This window comes from Rhinoraja longicauda, chromosome 24 (assembly GCF_053455715.1).
Source record: "Rhinoraja longicauda isolate Sanriku21f chromosome 24, sRhiLon1.1, whole genome shotgun sequence".
NCBI lineage: Eukaryota > Metazoa > Chordata > Chondrichthyes > Rajiformes > Arhynchobatidae > Rhinoraja > Rhinoraja longicauda.
Window position 1 is genome coordinate 521,607 of NC_135976.1, and position 21,399 is coordinate 543,005.

Consider the following 21,399-nt stretch of genomic DNA (forward strand, 5'->3'; position numbering starts at 1 on the left):
ATTCACCGTATTTCCATTTAGAGGATACTCTGTATCTGTAATGCGCTGCCAAATTAATTTAATTAAAGCACATTTGAAGATGTGACCAAAAAGATCGATGAGGACAGAGCTGTGGATGTATTCATATGGACTTCAGTGAATCATTCAACAAGGTTCCTCATAGTTCCTCTGGAAGGTTAAATCACATGGGACCCAAGGAGAGATAGCAGAATTGGTTTCATGGAAGGAAGCAGGGGGTGATGGTGGAAGATTGCTTCTAGCACTGGAGGTCTATGACTAGTGCTTATCGTTTGTCATCTATTTCAATGATTTGGATGACACCATAAGATTAGCAACTGATACAAAAGTGGGTGGTTTTGCAGATAGTGAGGATGGTTGTGAAAAATTGCAGCAGGATCTTGATCAATTGGCCAAGTGGGCTCAGGAATGGTTGTTGGAATTTAATGCAGAAAATTGTAAGGTGTTGCATATTGGGAGTCTAACAAGCGCAGGACCTACACAGTGAATGGTAGGCCTCTGGGGTGTGTTGTGGAGCAGAGGGATCTAGGAGTGCAGGTGCATAGCACACTGAAGGTGGAGTCACAGGTGGTCAAAAAGGCTTTTGACTCATTGGCCTTCAGCAGCCAGAGTATTGAGTACAGAAGTTGGGAGGTCATGTTGCAATTGTATAAGAACGTTGGTGAGGCCACATTTAGAGTATTGTGTTAGGTTCTGGGCACCCTGTCATAGAAAAAATGCTGTCAAGCTGGAAAGGGTACAGAGACAATTTATGAGGATAATGCCAGGGCTAGGGGGTCTGAGCTATCGGCAGAGGTTGGGTAGGCTAGGACTCTATTCCTTGGAGCACAGGAAGCTGAGGAGTGATCTTATTGAGGTGTATCAGATCACAAAGCAATAGGAGAGAATGGCCAAGTAAATAAGAATTGATGTGGAAGCTAAGATGAGCAAAGGATTAAAAGTACTATATATGAATGTGCAAAGTATAAGAAGTAAAGTGGATGAGCTTGAGGCTCAGTTTGAGATTGGTATGACATGGGGATTACAGAGACGTGGCTGCAGAAGGATCCGGGAACTGGATATTCAGGGTTATACGTCCTATAGAAAGGACAGGCAGGTGGGCAGAGGAGGTGGGGTAGCTCTGTTGGTGGGGGATGGAATTCAGTCCCTTGCGAGGGGTAACTTTGGGACTGACGATGTAGAGTTACTGTGGATAGAGTTGAGGAATTGCAAAGGTAAGGAGACACTAATGGGAGTTATCTACAGACCCCCAAACAGTAGCCTGGATAAAGGGTGTAAGTTGCAGCAGAAGTTAAAATTGGCATGTTACAAAGGTAATGCCACTGTAGTTATGGGGGATTTAAATATGTTGGTAGATTGGGAAAATCAGGTTGGCTCAGGACCCCAAGAAAGGAAGTTTGTAGAGTGCTTCCGAGATGGATTCTTAGAGCAGCTTGTACTGGAGCCTACCAGAGAGAAGGCAATTCTGGATTAAGTGTTGTCCAATGAACCAGATTTACATAGAAACATAGAAAATAGGGGCAGGAGGAGGCCATTCGGCCCTTCGAGCCAGCACTGTCATTCATTGTGATCATTGCTGATCATCCACAATCATTAACCTGTGCCCAACTTCTCCCCATATCCCTTGATTCCGCTAGCCCCTAGAGCTCTATCTAACTCTCATAAATTCTTCCAGTGATTTGGCCTCCACTGCCCTCTGTGGCAGAGAATTCCACAAATTCACAACTCTCTGAGTGAAAAAGTTCCTTCTCACCTCAGTTTTAAATGGCCTCCCCTTTATTCTAAGACTGTGGCCCCTGGTTCTGGACTCGCCCAACATTGGGAACATTTTTCCTCCATCTAGCTTGTCCAGTCCTCTTATAATTTGATATGTCTCTATAAGATCCCCTCTCATCCTTCTAAACTCCAGTGAATACAACCCTAGTCTTTTCAATCGTTCCTCATATGACAGTCCCACCATCCCAGGGATCAATCTCGTGAACCTACGCTGCACTGCCTCAATTACAAGGATGTCCTTCCTCAAATTAGAAGAACAAAACTGTGCACAATACTCTAGATGTGGTCTCACCAGGGCCCTATACAACTGCAGAAGAACCTCTTTACTCCTGTACTGAAATCCTCTTGTTATGAAGGCCAACATGCCATTAGCTTTCTTCACTGCCAGCTGTACCTGCACACCAACTTTCAGTGACTGGTGTACAAGGACACCCAGGTCTCGCTGCACTTCCCCCTTACCAAACCTGACACCATTGAGATAATAATCTGCCTCCTTGCTTTTGCCGCCAAAGTGGATAACCTCACATTTATTTATATTATACTGCATCTGCCACACATTTGCCCACTCACTCAACCTGCCCAGGTCACCCTGCAACCTCCTAACATCCTCTTCGCTGTTCACATTGCCACCCAGCTTTGTGACGTTCGCAAACTTGCCGGTGTTACTTCTAATTCCTTCATCCAAATCATTAATATATATGGTAAACAGTTGCGGCCCCAACACCGAGCCTTGCGACACTCCACTCGCCACTGCCTGCCATTTTGAAAAGGACCCGTTTACTCCTACTCTTTGCTTCCTGTCTGCCAACCAATTCTCTATCCATGACCACACCGTACCCCCAATACCATGTGCTCTAATTTTAGTCACCAATCTCCGGTGCGGGACCTTATCAAAGGCTTTCTGAAAGCCTAGTTACACTACATCCACTGGCTCCCCTTCATCCATTTTACTTGTCACATCCTCAAAAAATTCCAGAAGATTAGCCAAGCATGATTTCCCTTTAATAAATCCATGCTGAATTGGACATCCTTTTATTGCTATCCAAATGCACCATTATTACCTTTTTAAGAATTGATTTCAGCATCTTCCCCACCACTGATGTCAGGCTAACTGGTCTGTAATTCCCCGTTTTCTCTCTCGCTCTTTTCAAGAAAAGTGGGATAACATTAGCTCTCCTCCAATCCACAGGATCCTGAATCTATTGAACATTGGAAAATGATCACCAATGCTTCTTGAGCCACCTCCTTGAGTACACCCTGGGATGTGGACCATCAGGCCCAGGGGATTTATCATCCTTCAGTCCCATTAGTCTACCCAATACTATTTCTCGCCAAATGTAAATTTCTTTCAGTTCCTCTACCCCCCTAGATCCTCTGTCCTCCAATACATCTGGGAGATTGTTTGTGTCTTCCTTAGTGAAGACAGTTCCGAAGTACCTGTCCAACTTTTCTGCCATTTCCTTGTTACACATAATAATTTCACCCGTGTCTGCCTTCAAGGGACCCACATTTGACTTTGCTAGTCTTTTTCTCTTAACATATCTAAAGAAGCTTTTACTGTCCTTCTTTATATTCTTGGCTCGCTTCCCCACTTACTTCACCTTTTCAGCCCTTATTGCCCGTTTTGTTACCTTCTGTTGTCTTATGAAAGTTTCCCAATCCTCTGGCTTCCTGCTACTCTTTGCTGTTATACATCTTTTCTTTTAGTTTTATTCCATCCCTAACTTCCCTTGTCAGCCACAGTTGCCTCCTACTCCCCTTAGAATCTTTCTTCCCTTTTGGAATGAAATTATCCTGCGTCTTCCGGATTATGCCCAGATATTCCTGCCATTGCTGTTCCACCGTCAATCCTGCTAGGATCCTTTTCCAGTCTACCTTGGCCAGCTCCTCTCTCATGCCTTCTTAGTCCCCTTTGTTCAACTGCAACACTGACACTTCCGATTTAACCTTCTCCTTCTCAAATTACAGATTAAAACTAATCATATTATGATCACTACCTCCAAGCAGTTCCTTTACCTCGAGTTCTCTTATCAAATCTGGTTCATTGGACAACACTAAATCCAGATTTGCCTTTTCTCTGGTTGGCTCCATTACAAGCTGCTTAAGAATCCATCTCAGAGGCACTCCACAAGCTCTTTCTTGGGGTCCAGAACCAACCTGATTTTCCCAGTCTACCTGCATATTTAAATCCCCCATCACCACAGTGGCATTAGCTTTGTTACATGCCAGCTTTAACTCCTGCTGCAACTTACACCCTACATCCGGGCTACTATTTGGGGGTTTGTAGACAATTCCAATTAGTGTCTTCTTACCTATACAATTCCTCAACTCTATCCACAGTGACTCTACCTCGTCAGTCCCTATGTCACCCGCTCGCAAGGGCTGAATTTCGTCTCTCACTAACAGCGCTACCCCACCTCCTCTGCCTGTCTGTCCTTTCTATAGGATGTATAACCCTGAATATTGTTCCCAGGCTCGATCCTCTCTGTAATCCCCACAATGCCATATCTACCAATCTCTAACTGAGCCTCAAGCTCTTCTACTCTACTTCTTATACTTCACGCATTCATATACAATTCTTTTAATTCCTTACGCATCTCACCTTTCACATTGATTCCCATTAAACTTGGCCATACTCTCCTATCCCTTTGTGAGCTTTCTTTCCCGTTTATTCTGGGGTCATTAACTATCCCTTTACACTCTTTCCCTTTAACTCCATCCTTGACTATCCCATTTGACCCCCCCCCCCTATTTAGTTTAACACCACCCGTGTAGCAGTGGCAAACCTGCCTGCCAGAATGCTGGTCCCCCACCTATTAAAGTGCAATCCGTCCCTTTTGTACAATTCCCCCTTACCCCAAAACAGATCCCAGTGATCTAAGAATCAAAACCCCTGCCCTTACACCAGCTCCTCAGCCACATTCAGGTCCCGCATCTCCCTGTTCCAGCCTTCACCAGCACAAGGAACTGGAAGCAAACCGGAGATGACCACCCTAGAGGTCCAGTAAGAAAATAACTGCAGATGCTGGTACAAATCGAAGGTATTTATTTCACAAAATGCTGGAGTAACTCAGCAGGTCCGGCAGCATCTCAGGAGAGAAGGAATGGGTGACGTTTCGGGTCGAGAACCTTCTTCAGACTTCACCGTGGAGGTCCTGCTTTTCAGCATTTTTCCGAGCTCTCTAAAGTCATGCTGCAGAATATCCGTGCCCTTCTTTCCGACGTTGTTTGTGCCAACATGTTCACCTTCAACCATGAGGATATTCTAGACTCTGTCTGTGACATCCTGGATCCTGGCACCAGGGAGGCAGCAAACCATCCTCGAATCACGCCTGTTGCCGCAGAAACCCCTTTCCGTACCTCTCTCAATGGAGTCTCCTACTACCACAGCGTTGCCTGACGTCGACCTCTTTGGTTTTGGCTCAACAGCACGTTTTGCTTTGCAAACCTATCTGCCGCTCAGTGTGGCAACGTCTTCTTCCCCGACAGCTTCCAAGTAGGTGAACCTGTTCTCAAGAGGTACAACACCCGGGGTCCCTTACACTCCAAGTTTCCTTCCCTTTCTCACCATCAGCCACCTTCTCAATTCCAGTACCTTTGCCTTATCAATCGGGACCTTATCATACGCTTTCTGAAAGTCTAGATACATTACATCCACTGGCTCCCCTTCATCCCTTTTACTTGTCAGATCCACAAAAAATTCCAGAAGATTAGTCAAGCATGATTTCCCTTTCATAAATCCATGCTGACTTGGACTTATCCTTTTACTGCTATCCAAATGCATCGTTATTCCCCATTTTCTCTCTCGCTCCTATCTTGAAAAGTGGGATAACTTTAGCTATCCTCCAATCCACAGGAACTAATCCTGAATCTATTGAACATTGGAAAATGATCCAAATTTAATAAGGGAACTCAAGGTAAAGGAACCGCTTGGAGGTAGTGACCATAATATGATCAGTTTTAATCGGCAAATTGAGAGGGAAAAGGTTAAACCAGGAATGTCAGTGTTGCAGATGAACAAAGGGGACTATGAAGGCATGAGAGAGAAGCTGGCCAAGGTTGAATGGAAAAGGACCCTAGTAGGAATGATGGTGGAACAGCAATGGCAGGAATTTCTGGGCATAATCCAGAAGATGCAGGATCATTTCATTCCAATAGACAATAGGTGCAGGAGTAGGCCATTCGGCCCTTCGAGCCAGCACCACCATTCAATGTGATCATGGCTGATCATTCACAATCAGTACCCCGTTCCTGCTTTCTCCCCAAACCTCCTGACCAAAGAGGAAGAAAGATTATCAGGGGAGTAAGAGGCAACCGTGGCTGACAAGGGAAGTTTGAGATGGAATAAAACAAAAACAAAAAGATGTATAAGATAGCAAAGAGTAGCAAAAAGCCAGAGGATTGGGCAACTTTCAAAGAACAACAGAAGGTAACAAAAAGGGCAATATGGGCTGAAAAGATGAGGTACGAAGCGAAGCTGGCTAAGAATATTAAGAAGTATAGTAAAAGCTTCTTTAGGTATGTTAAGAGAAAAAGATTAGTAAAGACGAATGTGGGTCCCTTGAAGGCAGAAATGGGTGAAATTATTATGGGTAACAAGGAAATGGCGGAAGAGTTGAACAGGCACTTCGGATCTGTCTTCACAAAGGAAGACAACAAAAATCTCCCAGATGTACTAGTGGACAGAGGGTGAAGGGAGACAGAGGAACTGAAAGAAATTTGCATTATGCGAGAAATAGTATTGGGTAGACTGATGGGACTGAAGGCTGATAAATCCCCAGGGCCTGATGGTCTGTATCCCAGGGTACTCAAGGAGGTGACTCCAGAAATCGTGGACGCATTGCTGATCATTTTCCATTGTTCAATAGATTCAGGATCAGTTCCTGTGGGTTGGAGGGTAGCTAATGTTACCCCACTTTTCAAGAAAGGAGCGAGAGAGAAAATTATGGACCAGTTAGCCTGACATCGGTGGTGGGGAAGATGCTGGAATCAATTATTAAAGAGGTAATAACGGCGCATTTGGATAGCGGTAAAAGAATTGGTCCAAGTCAGCATGGATTTATGAAGGGGAAATCCTGTTTGACTAATCTTCTGGAATTTGACAAGTAAAAAGGATGAAGGAGAGCCGGTGGATGTAGTGTATCTAGACATTCAGAAAGCCTTTGATAAGGTACCACACAGGAGTTTGGTGAGCAAAATTAGAGCACATGGTATTGTGGGTAGAGTATTGGCACTGATAGAGAATTGGTTGGCAGACAGGAAGCAAAGAGTAGGAATAAATGGGTCCTTTTCAGAATGGCAGGTAGTGGAGAGTGGAGTGGCGCAAGGCTCTGTGCTGGGGCCACAACTACTTACAATATATATGAATGATTTGGATGATGGAATTAGAAGTAACATTAGCAAGTTTGCAGATGACACAAAGCTGGGTGGCAGTGTGAACTGCGAAGAAGATGTTAGGAGGTTGCAGGATGAGGTGGACATGTTGAGTAAGTGGGCAGATGCAGTATAATGTAGATAAATGTGAGGTTAACCACTTTGGCGGCAAAAATAAGGAAGCAGATTACTTTCTCAATGGTGTCAGATTAGGTAAAGGGGAAGTGCAACAAGACCTTGGTGTCCTTGTACACCAGTCACCGAAAGTAAGCGTGCAGGTGCAGCAGGCAGTGAAGAAAGCTAATGGCATGTTGGCCTTCTTAACGAGAGGATTTGAGTACAGGAGCAAAGAAGTCCTTCTGCAGTTGTCTCGGGTCCTGGTGAGACCACATCTGGAGTATTGTGTGCAGTTTTGGTCTCCTAATTTGAGGAAGGACGTCCTTGCTATTGAGGCAGTGCAGCGTAGGTTCACGAGGTTAATCCCTCGGGTGGATTGTCAAATGATGAGTTTATGAGAGAGTTATATAGAGTTCTGGGGGATAGTGGATTCAAGGGATATGGGGAGAAGTTGGGCACAGGTTACTGATTGTGGATGCTCAGCCATGATCACAATGAATGGCGGTGCTGTCTCGAAGGGCTGAATGGCCTCCTGCACCTATTTTCTATGTTTCTATGAAAAATTGGAAAGACTAGGCTTGTATTCACTGGAGTTTAGAAGGATGAGAGGGGATCTTATAGTGACGTATAAAATTATAAAAGGACTAGACAAGCTAAATGCAGGGAAAATGTTCCCAATGTTGGGGGAGTCCAGAACCAGGGGACACAGTCTAAGAATAAAGGGGACGTAATTTATAACTGAGGTGAGAAGAAACTTTTTCACCCAGAGAGTTGTGAATTTGTGGAGTTCTCTGCCACAGAAGGCAGTGGAGGCCAATTCACTGGATGAATTTTAAAAAGCGTTAGATAGAGCTCTAGGGGCTAGTGGAACCAAGGGATATAGGGAGAAGGCAGGCACAGGTTACTGATTGTAGATGATCAGCCATGATCACATTGAATGGCAGTGCTGGCTCGAAGGGCCAAATGACCTCCTCCTGCACCTATTTTCTCTTTTTCTATGTTTCTATGGAGGACTAGATCGGGTAGATGCACAGTCTCTTGCTCAGAGTAGGTGAATCGAGGACCAGAGGGCATTGGATTAAGGTGAAGGGGAAAAGATTTAATATGAATCTGAGGGGTAACTTTTAAACACAACGGGTGGTAGATGTGACAACAACAACAACAAGCTGCCAGAGGAGGTAGTTGAGGCAGGACCATCCCAAAATTTAAGAAGCAGTTCGACAGGTACTTGGATAGGACAGGTTTGGAGTGATATGGACCAAATGCTCGCAGGTGGGACTAGTACGGCTGGGACATGTTGCATGGGCAAATTGGGACAAAGGGCCTATTTCCTCACTATCATTCTCTGACTCTATGAGGGAAGAAGATTAGACTTTATTACCTTCCATCACAGTGAGGAATGTGGGGAATCCGCTGTGGTGGATGTTTACGTTAACTTTTATGTAGTTGTGTGTCTTGTTGCTGTTTTTTTGTATGGCTGTATGGTAATTTGCATATCACTGTACCTTAATTGGTACAGGTGACAATAAAAGATCTTTGAAACCTTTGACTGTAGGAAGGGTTTAGAAGGCTTTGGGCTAAGTGCAGTCAAATGTGGTCAGACGGAACTGCCAACTTGGTCGGCAGGGTCAGTCAAAGTGCTTGTTTCTGTGTTATGCAGCTGTGAGTCCATCTATTCCCTCATTATATACATTCGTATAAAATCATCTCAGCTTCCTGCACTCCAAGGAAGAAAGTCCTTGCCTGCCCAACATCCCCCTATAGCTCATGCTCTGGAGTGCTGGCAACATGGATGTCAGCATGAAAGTATACAGTTAATGGCAGCGTCATTTTGGACTCCAAGTTCATAGCTCAGTTCATAGTTATTGTTGTAGGTGTCAGCACAAACAGATAGGGTGGTAAAGAAGGCATAAGATATGCTTGCCTTCATTGCATTTTAAGAGTCGAGAAGTCAGATGCAGCTCTGCAGGACTTTGGTTAGGCTGCATTTGGAGTATTGCATGCTTTTCTGTATGTTCCATTGCAGATAAGATGTGGAGGCTTTGGAGAGGGTGCAGAGGAAGCTTACTAGAATACTGCTTGGTTTCAGTTACTCCTTCTTGTAGCAAGGTGGTGAAAACTGAACACAACGCTCCAAGTGTGGCCTCATCAATGTCTTGTACAACTGTAAAACAACACATTGACTTCTATATTCAATGTCCTGACTGCTGAAAGCAGTCCTTCCTCACAAGAGCCTTCCTCACAAACCTATCAGCGTACAACTCCACAAATGTCCAAATGTCTTGAAAGTCTTGTCTCCACCTCTATAGATTATTTTGGCAGCTCGTTTTGGATGTGGACAACCCTCCACGTGAGGGTATGTATATCACACACACTCCTCTCTTCCTCATACATACTTTCCTGACTCACACACGCATACACTTCCCCACTCATGTCCCCCCTCCCCCTCACATACTCCCTATTGCAGGACAACCTCACTCCCTCACACTTCCCCTCACACACACACTCCCCTCACACACACACTCACTCCCCTCACACCCACACACTCACCCCTCACACTCACTCCCTCACAATCACCCCACACACACTCACACTCACCCTCACATACTCCCCTCACACCCACACTCGCCCTCACACATACTCCCCTCACACCCACTCACACATTCCCCTCACACCCACACTCACCCTCACACACACTCCCCTCACACCCACACACATTCACACTCTCCCTCACACACTCCCCTCACACACACTCCCCTCACACACACTCCCCTCACACACACTCCCCACACACTCACCCTCACACACACTCCCCTCACACCCACACACATTCACACTCTCCCTCACACACTCCCCTCACACACACTCCCCTCACACACACTCCCCTCACACTCACCCTCACCCTCACACACACTCCCCTCACACACACTCCCTCACACCCACCCACACACCCTCACACACACTCCCCTCACACACACTCCCCACACACTCACCCTCACACACACTCCCCTCACTCCCTCACACACACTCCTCACCCTCACACCCACTCCCCTCACACCCACACACCCTCCCACACACACTCTCCTCACACACTCCCCTCATTCCCTCACACATACTCCCCTCACTCTCCCCTAATGAAGGACAACCTCACTTGGAATCATTAATGCTTTATTTAGGAGGTCAGTGTGTACAAAGCAAGCTTGCGCCCCTCGCATTGCCCAGCCTTGTCCATTCCTTCCTCCCGGCCGTCGCTTCTACCCTTCCCCTTGCTCTGGTTCCAGTTCCCGGGTATGTGGGACATGTGAGTGTTCTGGTAGCTGTGTGAGTATGATGAGTGGGAGGTTGGCATGGCGCTACATTTGCAGGGGAGCTAGTTTGATTTTCCTGCCCCTTGCGTATCTCAGTGGGGGTGGGGAATGTGAGGTGTGGGGGGTGGGGGGTGTGTGGGGGGTGGGGGGGGGGGGTGTGGGGGGGTGGGGGGGGTGTGGGGGTGGGGGGTGGGGAGTGTGTGGGGGGGGGTGGGGAGTGTGTGGGGGTGGGGGGTGTGTGGGGGTGGGGGGTGTGTGGGGGTGTGTGGGGGGTGGGGGGTGGGGGGGGGTGTGTGGGGGTGGGGGGTGTGTGGGGGTGGGGGGTGGGGGGTGTGTGGGGGTGGGGAGTGTGTGGGGGGTGGGGGGGGGTGTGGGGGTGGGGAGTGTGTGGGGGGTGGGGAGTGTGGGGGGGTGATGATGTGGAGACGATGTGGAGACGGTGGGGAGGCGGGTGTGGAGTGTGTGTGTGGGGTGATGGTGGGGTGGGGGTGTGGGGGGTGATGGTGGGGTGGGGGTGTGTGGGGTGATGGTGGGGTGGGGGTGTGGGGGGTGATGGTGGGGAGGCGGGTGTGGGGTGTGTGTGTGGGGGGTGATGATGTGGAGACGGTGGGGAGGCGGTGAAGAGGCCCCTCACAGGCAGAGGCGGTGATAACGAACAGCTGTTCCGGGTCGGGGGGAGGGTAGTTTCTTTGCAGGGAGGTGTGTGTCGGCCGGGGCAGCAACAAGCAGCAATCTACGGAGCAGCTGCGGGTTCCCATAAACATTTGAAGGACTAATAAAAATGAAGGTGAAGTGAAGAGTGTCGCGCTTGGTAAGTTGAGGGTTACGTTGGTCACGTTAGAGGCCTTTCGGCCCAGCAGCTCGTCCCCATCCCTCCAGTCTTCCCCACGCACTGTCTTTTCAAGTACAAATCACTCCGGGTGCCCCTCCATTCCCGCTTTCCCCCCCAGCCCCCCGTAAATGCAGCGAGAGTGTTGCCTTCACAGCCGCTCCGAGTGTGCGGTACTCGCTCTAAATCCCCCCCCGGGGGGGAGGGAGACCACGTTCCTTTCGCCTTCCCGTTTTCGAGACCATGGAGCGATTATATGTGGAAGGAGGTCACACAATCCTCGGCGAGGAGACACTAACCGTCTACAGACTGGGACAAGAAGCGGTCAATGCAGATTAATGCACGGAGCTTGAAGTTCATCAGTTCATCAGTTGTTGGGTGTAGAATGAGGCCCATGCAGTCCATTCTGACATTCAATCCTGGCTGGTCTATCTCTCCCTCTCTACCCCATTCTCATGCCTTCTCCCCATAACCCTTGACCCCCGTACTAATCAAGAATCTATCTAATCCTGCATTTAAAATATCCACTGATTTGGCCTCCACAGCCTTCTGCACGCTAACACGACTTGTCTAGGTGGTGTCAGACAGCAAGTTCACAGCCGGCAACAGGGCTTGTGTGGAGTTTTGTAAAGCGTTCTATCTGGTTCTGTTCTCCACCTGCTTCCATTGGACACGATACACGTGACCAGGGGAGATGGGCCGAGGCTTGCATGGGCCACAGCTAACCTCTCTATGTGACAGGTTCGGCACGGGGCAGAGCGGGTTATGGGGGAGAGTGTGGGCAATGGAAGGAGAGGGTTATGGGGAATACTGGGGCGAGTGGGGCAATGGAAGGAGAGGAGGTTATGGGGAATACTATGTTACTGGGGAGAGTGGGGCAATGAAGGAGAGGAGGTTATGGGGAATACTGGGGAGAGTGGGTGGAGGGGAGAGGGGTTTACTGGGGAGAGTGGGTGGAGGGGATAGGGGGTTACGGGAGTGTCCGTGGAGGGGTGTCGGTGAGGGGAGAGCGAGTTATGAGGGAGAGTGCGTTATGGGGAGAGTGAGTGTGGCGTGCGGGAGATTTAATGATTTAATCCTGGCCCCGTCGCCATCAGACGTTACTGATCTTCACGTTTCGTGAGCTGCCCCCCTTGGCTGAGCCCCTCTTCAGCTCATCTTCCAGCGGGACCTTCTCCCCAGCCGCCCCGCCGACCGCCCCGGCCCCGGCCCTCTCCATCCCTGGCACCCCCAACACGCGGTCGAAGCTGGCGAAGTCAGCCAGGTACTTGCCGCTGGGCGAGAGCGATACCACGGGGCAGAACTCGTAGCCCCACAGGATCTCCTCGGGCAGGTAGGAGGTGCGAGCCTGGCACATGGCGCTGGTGGACTCCACCGTGCCGCTCAGGATCACCACCAGCTCGAAGGCGTCGTGGGAGAGCCGGACCCCATCCCCAGCCCGGCCCTGCCCCAGGGCCAAGGCGGCCAGGGGACTGTGTTGGTCGATGGGGTGGTGGAAGGTGAGGGGCAGCACCAGGAACGGGCTGTCGGTGCCCTCGTCCAGCCGGAAGACCACGTCGGCTTGTTGCAGCTGCAGAGAGACGCCATCACGGGCCGTCCCCGGCCGCAACAACTTGCCTGATACCTGGCAGCTGAGCAATAGGCTGCGCCTCACGTTGGCGACCCGCACCTGTAGAGACAGGCAGCCAAGCCGAGGGGATACCACGGCGTGCCGGCTGAAGCGCACACCCTCTGCCCGCTTCTTGGGCCGGGCCACCTTGGCCAAGAAGGTGCCGGTGATGAACACCTCTAGCAGGGTGGTGAGGATGAGTTGGACCACCAGTAGCAGGATGGCGGCCGGACACTCCTCCGAGATGTAGCGGTAGCCGTAGCCAATGGTAGTCTGCGACTCGAGCGAGAAGAGGAAGGCGGCGGTGAGAGTCCTCATGTTGACCACACACAGGGTGTGATTGGCGGCCACCGGGCCTTCTTCCAGGTCCCCATGTAGCAGCGCCACCAGGTACCAAGCCAGGCCGAACAGCAGCCAGGTGCCCGCGAAGCTGGTGCAGAACAGAGCAAGCTTGTAGCGCCACTTCAAGTCGACGAAGGTGGTCCACAGATCCTTGAGGTACAGGTAGCCCCAGCCGCTGACGTGCACCAGCCGCACGTTGCTGCGGCCGTCTTTGCTCATCACTCGCCCCCGCGGGCGGCCCGGCTTCAACAGCGGCTGGCTGTCCATCGATGGCGTTGGGCTGGAGAAGACTTTGGCCGAGGACATGGTGGACGTGACCTCCCGGCGACCGACCCACCACCAACACTGCAAAGAGGGGAGACGGAGTCAGAAGGTGAGCAGACAGTGTGGAGAGAGCATCGTTGTGTGTCTGAACCTGGGAGTGTGTGATGGGGCTGTGTGGAGAGAGTGTGTCTGACCCTGGGAGTGTGTGATGGGGCTGTGTGGAGGAGAGGAGAGCAGACAGTGTGGAGAGAGCATCGTTGTGTGTCTGACCCTGGGAGTGTGTGATGGGGCTGTGTGGAGAGAGTGTGTCTGACCCTGGGAGTGTGTGATGGGGCTGTGTGGAGGAGAGGAGAGCAGACAGTGTGGAGAGAGTGTGTCTGACCCTGGGAGTGTGTGATGGGGCTGTGTGGAGGAGAGGAGAGCAGACAGTGTGGAGAGAGTGTGTCTGACCCTGGGAGTGTGTGATGGGGCTGTGTGGAGGAAGCTTCACTTGGTTTTCCTTCCAAGGACTTTATTCAATAATGGCATATTACAGCGTGCCACAAGGTACAAGAAGTTCAATAATCACACTGCGCGGCTCTGTGTAACACTCTCCACCCCAGGTCCCCGATGTAAAGGGGGAGGACTCTCTTGTCCAGAGACTTCCACTTGGGACTGCACCCGCCTTCAGGTGGTAACTCAGGACCGCTGCAGAAACCCAGCTCTTGTCTCCTCAGAAGGAACTCACTAAACTCTTCTGTATCGTGGTAGCAGAGGGCGGGCCAAGAGTGACCAGCCGGTACCACAACATGGAGGCCACCAGCTGATTTATGACCAAAACTCTACCTTGAAAGGAAAGCCCTCCGATCAAGCCTGACCAGCGCCCCTGCCGGGAGATGACTTTCGTCTCTAGCTCCTGCCAGTTCGCCGGCCCAGCATCCTCAGTGGGACTCAGGTAGAGAGAGACCCAGGTAAAGGAGGTGTGTGGGGCTCCACACATAAGCTGTCATCTCCTCCGGCAGGGAGTCCACCTGCCACTGGCCCACAAGAAGTCCGGAACACTTACTCCAGTTGATCCTGGCAGACGATGCAGCCGAGAAAACCTGCTGGCATTCACGCATCCTCCGCAGGTCAACAGTCAGTTAACGTAAGGAGTACATCGTCGGCATAGGCTATGAGAACCACCTCCATCCCCGGTCCTAGCAAAGTCAGGCTTCTCAGAAAGCCTTTGATAAGGTCCCACACGGGAGATTGGTGAGCATAATTGGAGCACATGGTATTGGGGGTACGGTGTTGACATGGATAGAAAATTGGTTGGCAGACAGGAAGCAAAGAGTAGGAGTAAACGGATACTTTTCAGAATGGCAGGCAGTGGCGAGTGGAGTGCCGCAAGGCTCAGTGTTGGGGCTGCAACTGTTTACCATATATATCAATGATTTGGAAGAGGGAATTAGAAGCAACACTAGCAAGCTTGCAGATGACACAAAAGCTGGGTGGCAGTGTAAACTGCGAAGAGGCTGTTAGGAGGTTGCAGGGTGACCTGGACAGGTTGAGTGAGTGCGCAGATGCGTGGAAGATGCAGTATAATGTAGATAAATATGGGGTTATCCACTTTGGCGGCAAAAACAAGGAGACAGATTATATTCTCAATGGTGTTAGGTTAGGTAAGGGGGAGGTGCACCGAGACCTGGGTGTCCTTGTACACCAGTCACTGAAGGTTGGCATGCACGTACAGCAGGCAGTGAAGAAAGCTAATGGATTGTTGGCCTTCATAACAAGAGGATTTCAGTATAGGAGTAAAGAGGTTCTTCTGCAGTTGTATAGACAATAGACAATAGGTGCAGGAGTAGGCCATTCAGCCCTTCCAGCCAGCACCGCCATTCAATGCGATCATGGCTGATCACTCTCAATCAGTACCCCGTTCCTGCCCTCTCCCCATACCCCCTCACTCCGCTATCCTTAAGAGCTCTATCCAGCTATCTCTTGAAAGCATCCAACGAACTGGCCTCCACTGCCTTCTGAGGCAGAGAATTCCACACCTTCACCACTCTCTGACTGAAAAAGTTCTTCCTCATCTCCGTTCTAAATGGCCTACCCCTTATTCTTAAACTGTGGCCCCTTGTTCTGGACTCCCCCAACATTGGGAACATGTTGCCTGCCTCTAATGTGTCCAATCCCCTAATTGTCTTATATGTTTCAATAAGATCCCCCCTCATCCTTCTAAATTCCAGTGTATACAAGCCTAATTGCTCCAGCCTTTCAACATACGACAGTCCTGCCATTCCGGGAATTAACCTAGTGAACCTACGCTGCACTGTATAGGGCCCTGGTAAGACCACATCTGGAGTATTGTGTACAGTTTTGGTCTCCTAATTTGAGGAAGGACATTCTTGTAATTGAGGCAGTGCAGCATAGATTCACGAGATTAATCCCTGGGATGGCGGGACTGTCACATGAGGAAAGATTGAAAAGACTAGGCTTGTATTCACTGGAGTTTAGAAGGATGAGAGGGGATCTTATAGAAACATATAAAATTATAAAAGGACTGGACAAGCTAGATGCAGGAAAAATGTTCTCAATTTTGGAAGAGTCCAGAACCAGGGGCCACAGTCTTAGAATAAAGGGGAGGCCATTTAAAACTGGTGAGAAGGAACTTTTTCACTCAGAGAGTTGTGAATTTGTGGAATTCTCTGCCACAGAGGGCAGTGGAGGCCAAATCACTGGATGGATTTAAGAGAGAGTTAGATAGAGCTCTAGGGGCTAATGGAATCAAGGGATATGGGGAGAAGGCAGGCACAGGTTATTGATAGGGGATGATCAGCCATGATCACAATGAATGGCGGTGCTGGCTCAAAGGGCCGAATGGCCTCCTCCTGCACCTATTTTCTATGTTTCACTCCCTCCATTTCTCTCACATTCTCTTTTGCTTGCTCTCTTTCACTCCACATTCTCTTGTTCACACATTTCACTCTCTCTGCCCATTCATCTTTCCATCCCACTTCCTCAACTCATCACCCTCATCCAAACCCTCTCCCCTCCCCTCACACCTTCTCTCTTTCTCTTTCTATCAACCCCAGTCTTGCTCTCTTCACCTCTTTCTCCCTTCACTTTTCTTTTCTTTTCATCTTTTCCTCCATCGTTTCTCTCCCACTCCCACCACCTTTTCTCTCCCACTCTTCCTTGATCACCCTCTCATTTTCTTTCCCATTCTCCTCACTTTGACTCTCTTTCTCACACCCTCTCCATCTCTACATACCAACTTCTCCTCTCTTTGACATACCCCCTTTTCCACATCATTCATCACTCCCTCTTCCCCATTCTATCCTCTTCTTCCCCTCTCTTCACTCTCCCTCTCAGTCTTTCTCACATACCTCTCCCTCTCCACTACTCTCTTCCCCACCCAACCACTCTCATGTACCACTCCCCTCCATTCTCCCCTCTCCCTTTTTAAACACCCCCCCCCTCCTCTCCCCGCTGCTGTCCATCTATTTTTTTAACCCTCCATTTCTCTCACATCTCTGACCCCCACTAGCACGCTCTTCCTCACTCTCTCTTTCTCCCCATCTCTCCTCCCCATTATTCACATTCTCCCCTACTCTCTCCCTCAGCCCATTCTCCCATCCTCCCCACCACCCCTCTCTACACCCTCTCATTTTACCCCCTTCAAACTATCCCTTCTTTTTTCCCCTCATCCTCTTCCCCCTCCCTCTTCAACCCTCCCCTTTTCCCCCAGCTCCCTCTCCCCTTGCCCCCACTGACCCCTCCATCTCTCTCCCCTCCCTTTCCCTACCCCTTCACTCACTCCTCACACCCCACCTTCTCTTCCTCCCTTCTCCTTTCCCCATCATCTCCTTTTCATCCTTCCCCTTATCTGCTATCTCCTCCCTTCCAAACCCTCTCCCCCCACTTTCCATTTACCCATCCCCACTCTTCCCCATCCCCCCTTCCCCATTACCACTACCCTTTCTCTCCTTTCCTCTTGCTCTGCCTCCACCTCCCCTTCTACCTTTCCTTTTGCCAACCCCCCTCCATCTTCCCCCTTTAACATCTTTCTCCACCTTTCTCCCCCCCTCTCCCCCCCCGTCTCCCCCCCCGTCTCCCCCCCCGTCTCCCCCCCCTCTCCCCCCCTCTCCCTCCCTCTCCCCCCCTCTCCCCCCCTCTCCCCCCCCCTCTCCCCCCCTCTCCCCCCCTCTCCCCCCCCTCTCCCCCCCCTCTCCCCCCCTCTCTCTCTCCCTCTCCCTCTCCCCCCCTCTCTCTCCCTCTCTCTCTCCCGCAGCTCTGTGGCCCACATTGCTGGTTTCCTAGGCAATGTGGCAGATTCTGCAGACTTATGCAGTCAGAGAAAGGGTCTTAGAATTTCAGCTTCCTCTTTGCTTTCAGGAGCTGAGCTGTGACTGATTGGTTGAAGAGGGATTAATGACCACCCCCCCCACGCTCATGCCACAGCTGAATGGACAGTCAACTTCCGACCCAGGACACATAATCCATCAGCCCTGGATCTCAGCTCTCCCCGACACCCACTGGCACATAACCGAGGGTGGATGAGGTGAAGAGGGAAATGGCATGGGAGGCGAAGAAAGATGGGGGACGGGAGAGGGAGGAACAGGGTGCAGAAGGGGGATATAGGCAGAGAGAGAGTGTGTGGTGACAGAAAGAGGAGGGGAGAAAGAAAGAGATGAGGGGAGAGAGGGCAAGGAAAGAGAGAGCAAGAGGTGAAGCGAGAGAAAGCAGGGGACAGTGGTAGAATAAATTTGGGGGGAGGGACAGAGGGATGGAGAAGGAGTGAGCAGTGTAAGTAGAGTTGCCAACTGTCCCGGGACATCCCATATTTTGGGCTAAATTAGTTTGTCCCGTACGGGACCGTCCTTGTCCCGTATTAATAGGCTTGTCAACTTCCTCACTCCCTGCTCCCCACGTGACCTCACCCAGCTAGCGGTCACGTGCTCCCACTCCACCAATGGTGGCTGCCCAGCCCGGCAGGCGGGTTGCTACACAACCTCTGTAAGGCGGTGCCTGAGCCTCCATACCTCAACTGTCCGGAGCTAAAATTCGGAAATCTAGAGTATCAGGACCTAAACTCGGGACCTACAGCGCGGGACCCATAGTGTCGTGGCCTACAGCGTCCCAGCCTACAGTGCCCCCCCGGGCCTAATACAATATTAATGGGTGACGTCACCTTGTCCCGTATTTGGGAGTGAGGAAGTTGGCAACAGTAAGTGTAAGGGGCAGAGAGGGAATTGTTTGACCCATTAATAACTGTGAGGAGCCCATCTCCAGTGGGGCTGGCTATAGCTCAGAGACTGCTGACACAGACTGTCAACAATGTGAAGCAGAGTTCTGGTTTTGCCCTGGCTCCAGCCCGGTCCAGCGAGATGAAGAGAGTCTTTATTTGGAACCCGGCTACAGAGAAGACACACTGTTCCACTCTGCCGTATCTGATTCCCTCTCATTTCCGCTGATTTACATTTCTAACCTGGCATGGCCAAACAGAAGGATCTGTCCACGGTGACAGTTCATCTGTTCCCAAGGACAACAAGGCCCCAATCCAAGCCTGCCTGCCAGATCTCAGCGTGACCAGGCCTGTCAATTCACATGTGTAGGAAGGAACTATAGATGCTGGTTTAAACCGAAGATAGATATATAAAGCTGGAGTAACTCAGCAGGTCAGACAGCATCTCTGGAGAAAAGGAATGGATAATGTTTCGGGTCGAGATCCTTCACCAGTCTGAAGAAGGGTCTCGACTGGAAACGTCACCAATTTAGTTTCTCCAGAGTCTGACTGACCCACTGAGTTATTCCAGCTTTTTGTGTTTATCTGTTAATTCACATTCTGTGCAGGAATCACTCCCCATCTTACATAGAAACATAGAAAATAGGTACAGAAGTACCCATTCTGCCCTTCGAGCCAGCACCGCTATTCAATATGATCGTGGCTGATCATCCAAAATCAGTACCCTGCTCCTGCTTTCTCCTCGTATCGCTTGATTCCATTAGCCATAAGAGCTATGTCTAACTCTTGAATCCATCCAGTAAATTGGCCTCCACTGCCTTAAGTGGCAGAGAATTCCACAGATTCACAACTCTCTGGTGAAAAAGTTTTTCCTCATCTCAATCCTAAATGGCCAAACCCTTTATTCTTAAACTGTGACCCCTGGTTCTGGACTCCCCCAACATCGGGAACATTTTTCCTGCATCTAGCCTGTCCAATCCCTTAAGAATTTTACATGTTTCTCTAAGATCCCCTCCCGTCCTTCTAAATTCCAGTGAATATAAGCCCAGTCGATCCATTCTATCATCATATGTCAGTCCTGCCTTCCCGGGAGTTAATCTGGTGAACCTACGCTGCACTTCCTCAATAGCAAGGATGTCCTTCTTCAAATTAGGAGCCAAAACTGCACACAATACTCCAGATGTGGTCTCAGCAGGCCCCTATACAATTACAGTAGGACCTCTTTGCTTTGCAATACACACCTGGTGCATGGGTCAGGCACAGGGCAGACCACCCTCTGTACTGTCCTATCACACACTCCTGGGTATGGGTTAAGTACTTGGATGTATCTCAAAATCGTGTGACAATTGACAATAGACAATAGACAATAGGTGCAGGAGTAGGCCATTCGGCCCTTCGAGCTAGCACCGCCATTCAATGTGATCATGGCTGATCATTCTCAATCAGTACCCCGTTCCTGCTTTCTCCCCATACCCCCTGACTCCGCTATCCTTTAGAGCTCTATCTAGCTCTCTCTTGAATGTATTCAGAGAATTGGCCTCCACTGCCCTCTGAGGCAGAGAATTCCACAGATTCACAACTCTCTGACTAAAAAAGTTTTTCCTCATCTCTGTTCTAAATGGCCTACCCCTTATTCTTAAACTGTGGCCCCTGGTTCTGGACTCCCCCAACATTGGGAACATGTTTCCTGCCTCTAACGAGTCCAACCCCTTAATAATCTTGTACGTTTCGATAAGATCCCCTCTCATCCTTCTAAATTCCAGTGTATACAAACCTAGTCGCTCCAGTCTTTCAACATATGACAGTCCCGCCATTCCGGGAATTAACCTAGTAAACCTACGCTGCACACCCTCAATAGCAAGAATATCCTTCCTCAAATTTGGAGACCAAAACTGCACACAGTACTCCAGGTGCGGTCTCACTAGGGCCCTGTACAACTGCAGAAGGACCTCTTTGGTCCTATACTCAACTCCTCTTGTTATGAAGGCCAACATTCCATTGGCTTTCTTCACTGCCTGCTGTACCTGCATGCTTCCTTTCAGTGACTGATGCACTAAGACACCCAGATCACGTTGTACGTCCCCTTTTCCTAACTTGACACCATTCAGATAATAATCTGCCTTCCTATTCTTACCACCAAAGTGGGTAACCTCACACTTATCTACATTAAACTGCATCTGCCATGCATCCGCCCACTCACACAACCTGTCCAAGTCACCCTGCAACCTCATAGCATCTTCCTCACAGTTCACACTGCCACCTAGCTTTGTATCATCTGCAAATTTGCTAATGGTACTTTTAATCCCTTCATCCAAGTCATTGACATATATTGTAAATAGCTGCGGTCCCAGCACCGAGCATTGCGGTACCCCACTAGTTACTGCCTGCCATTCTGAAAGGGACCCATTTATTCCCACTCTTTGCTTTCTGTCTGTCAACCAACTTTCTATCCATGTCAGTACCCTACCTCCAATGCCATGTGCTCTAAATTTGCCCACCAATCTCCTATGTGGGACCTTGTCGAAGGCTTTCTGAAAGTCGAGGTGACCTCTGC

The 21,399-nt window shown here is 49.8% G+C and overlaps 1 protein-coding gene and 1 long non-coding RNA gene across 2 annotated transcripts in view; one reads left to right on the forward strand and one right to left on the reverse strand.

Moving 5' to 3' along the window:
- LOC144605366 (uncharacterized) overlaps positions 1 to 21,399 on the forward strand; it is a 48,562-nt gene that overhangs the window by 3,110 nt on the left and 24,053 nt on the right. Inside the window, exon 2 of the long non-coding RNA XR_013548838.1 lies at positions 9,594 to 9,640. This is a non-coding gene — a long non-coding RNA (uncharacterized LOC144605366). The remainder of the gene's footprint in view (positions 1 to 9,593; positions 9,641 to 21,399) is intronic.
- The window catches only part of LOC144605365 (ATP-sensitive inward rectifier potassium channel 10-like), a 30,165-nt gene continuing 19,669 nt past the window's right edge, over positions 10,904 to 21,399 (reverse strand). The window contains exon 2 of the mRNA XM_078420515.1: positions 10,904 to 13,717. Coding sequence (XP_078276641.1) covers positions 12,515 to 13,678 — 1,164 coding nt within the window. The 5' untranslated portion in view covers positions 13,679 to 13,717 and the 3' untranslated portion in view covers positions 10,904 to 12,514. The remainder of the gene's footprint in view (positions 13,718 to 21,399) is intronic.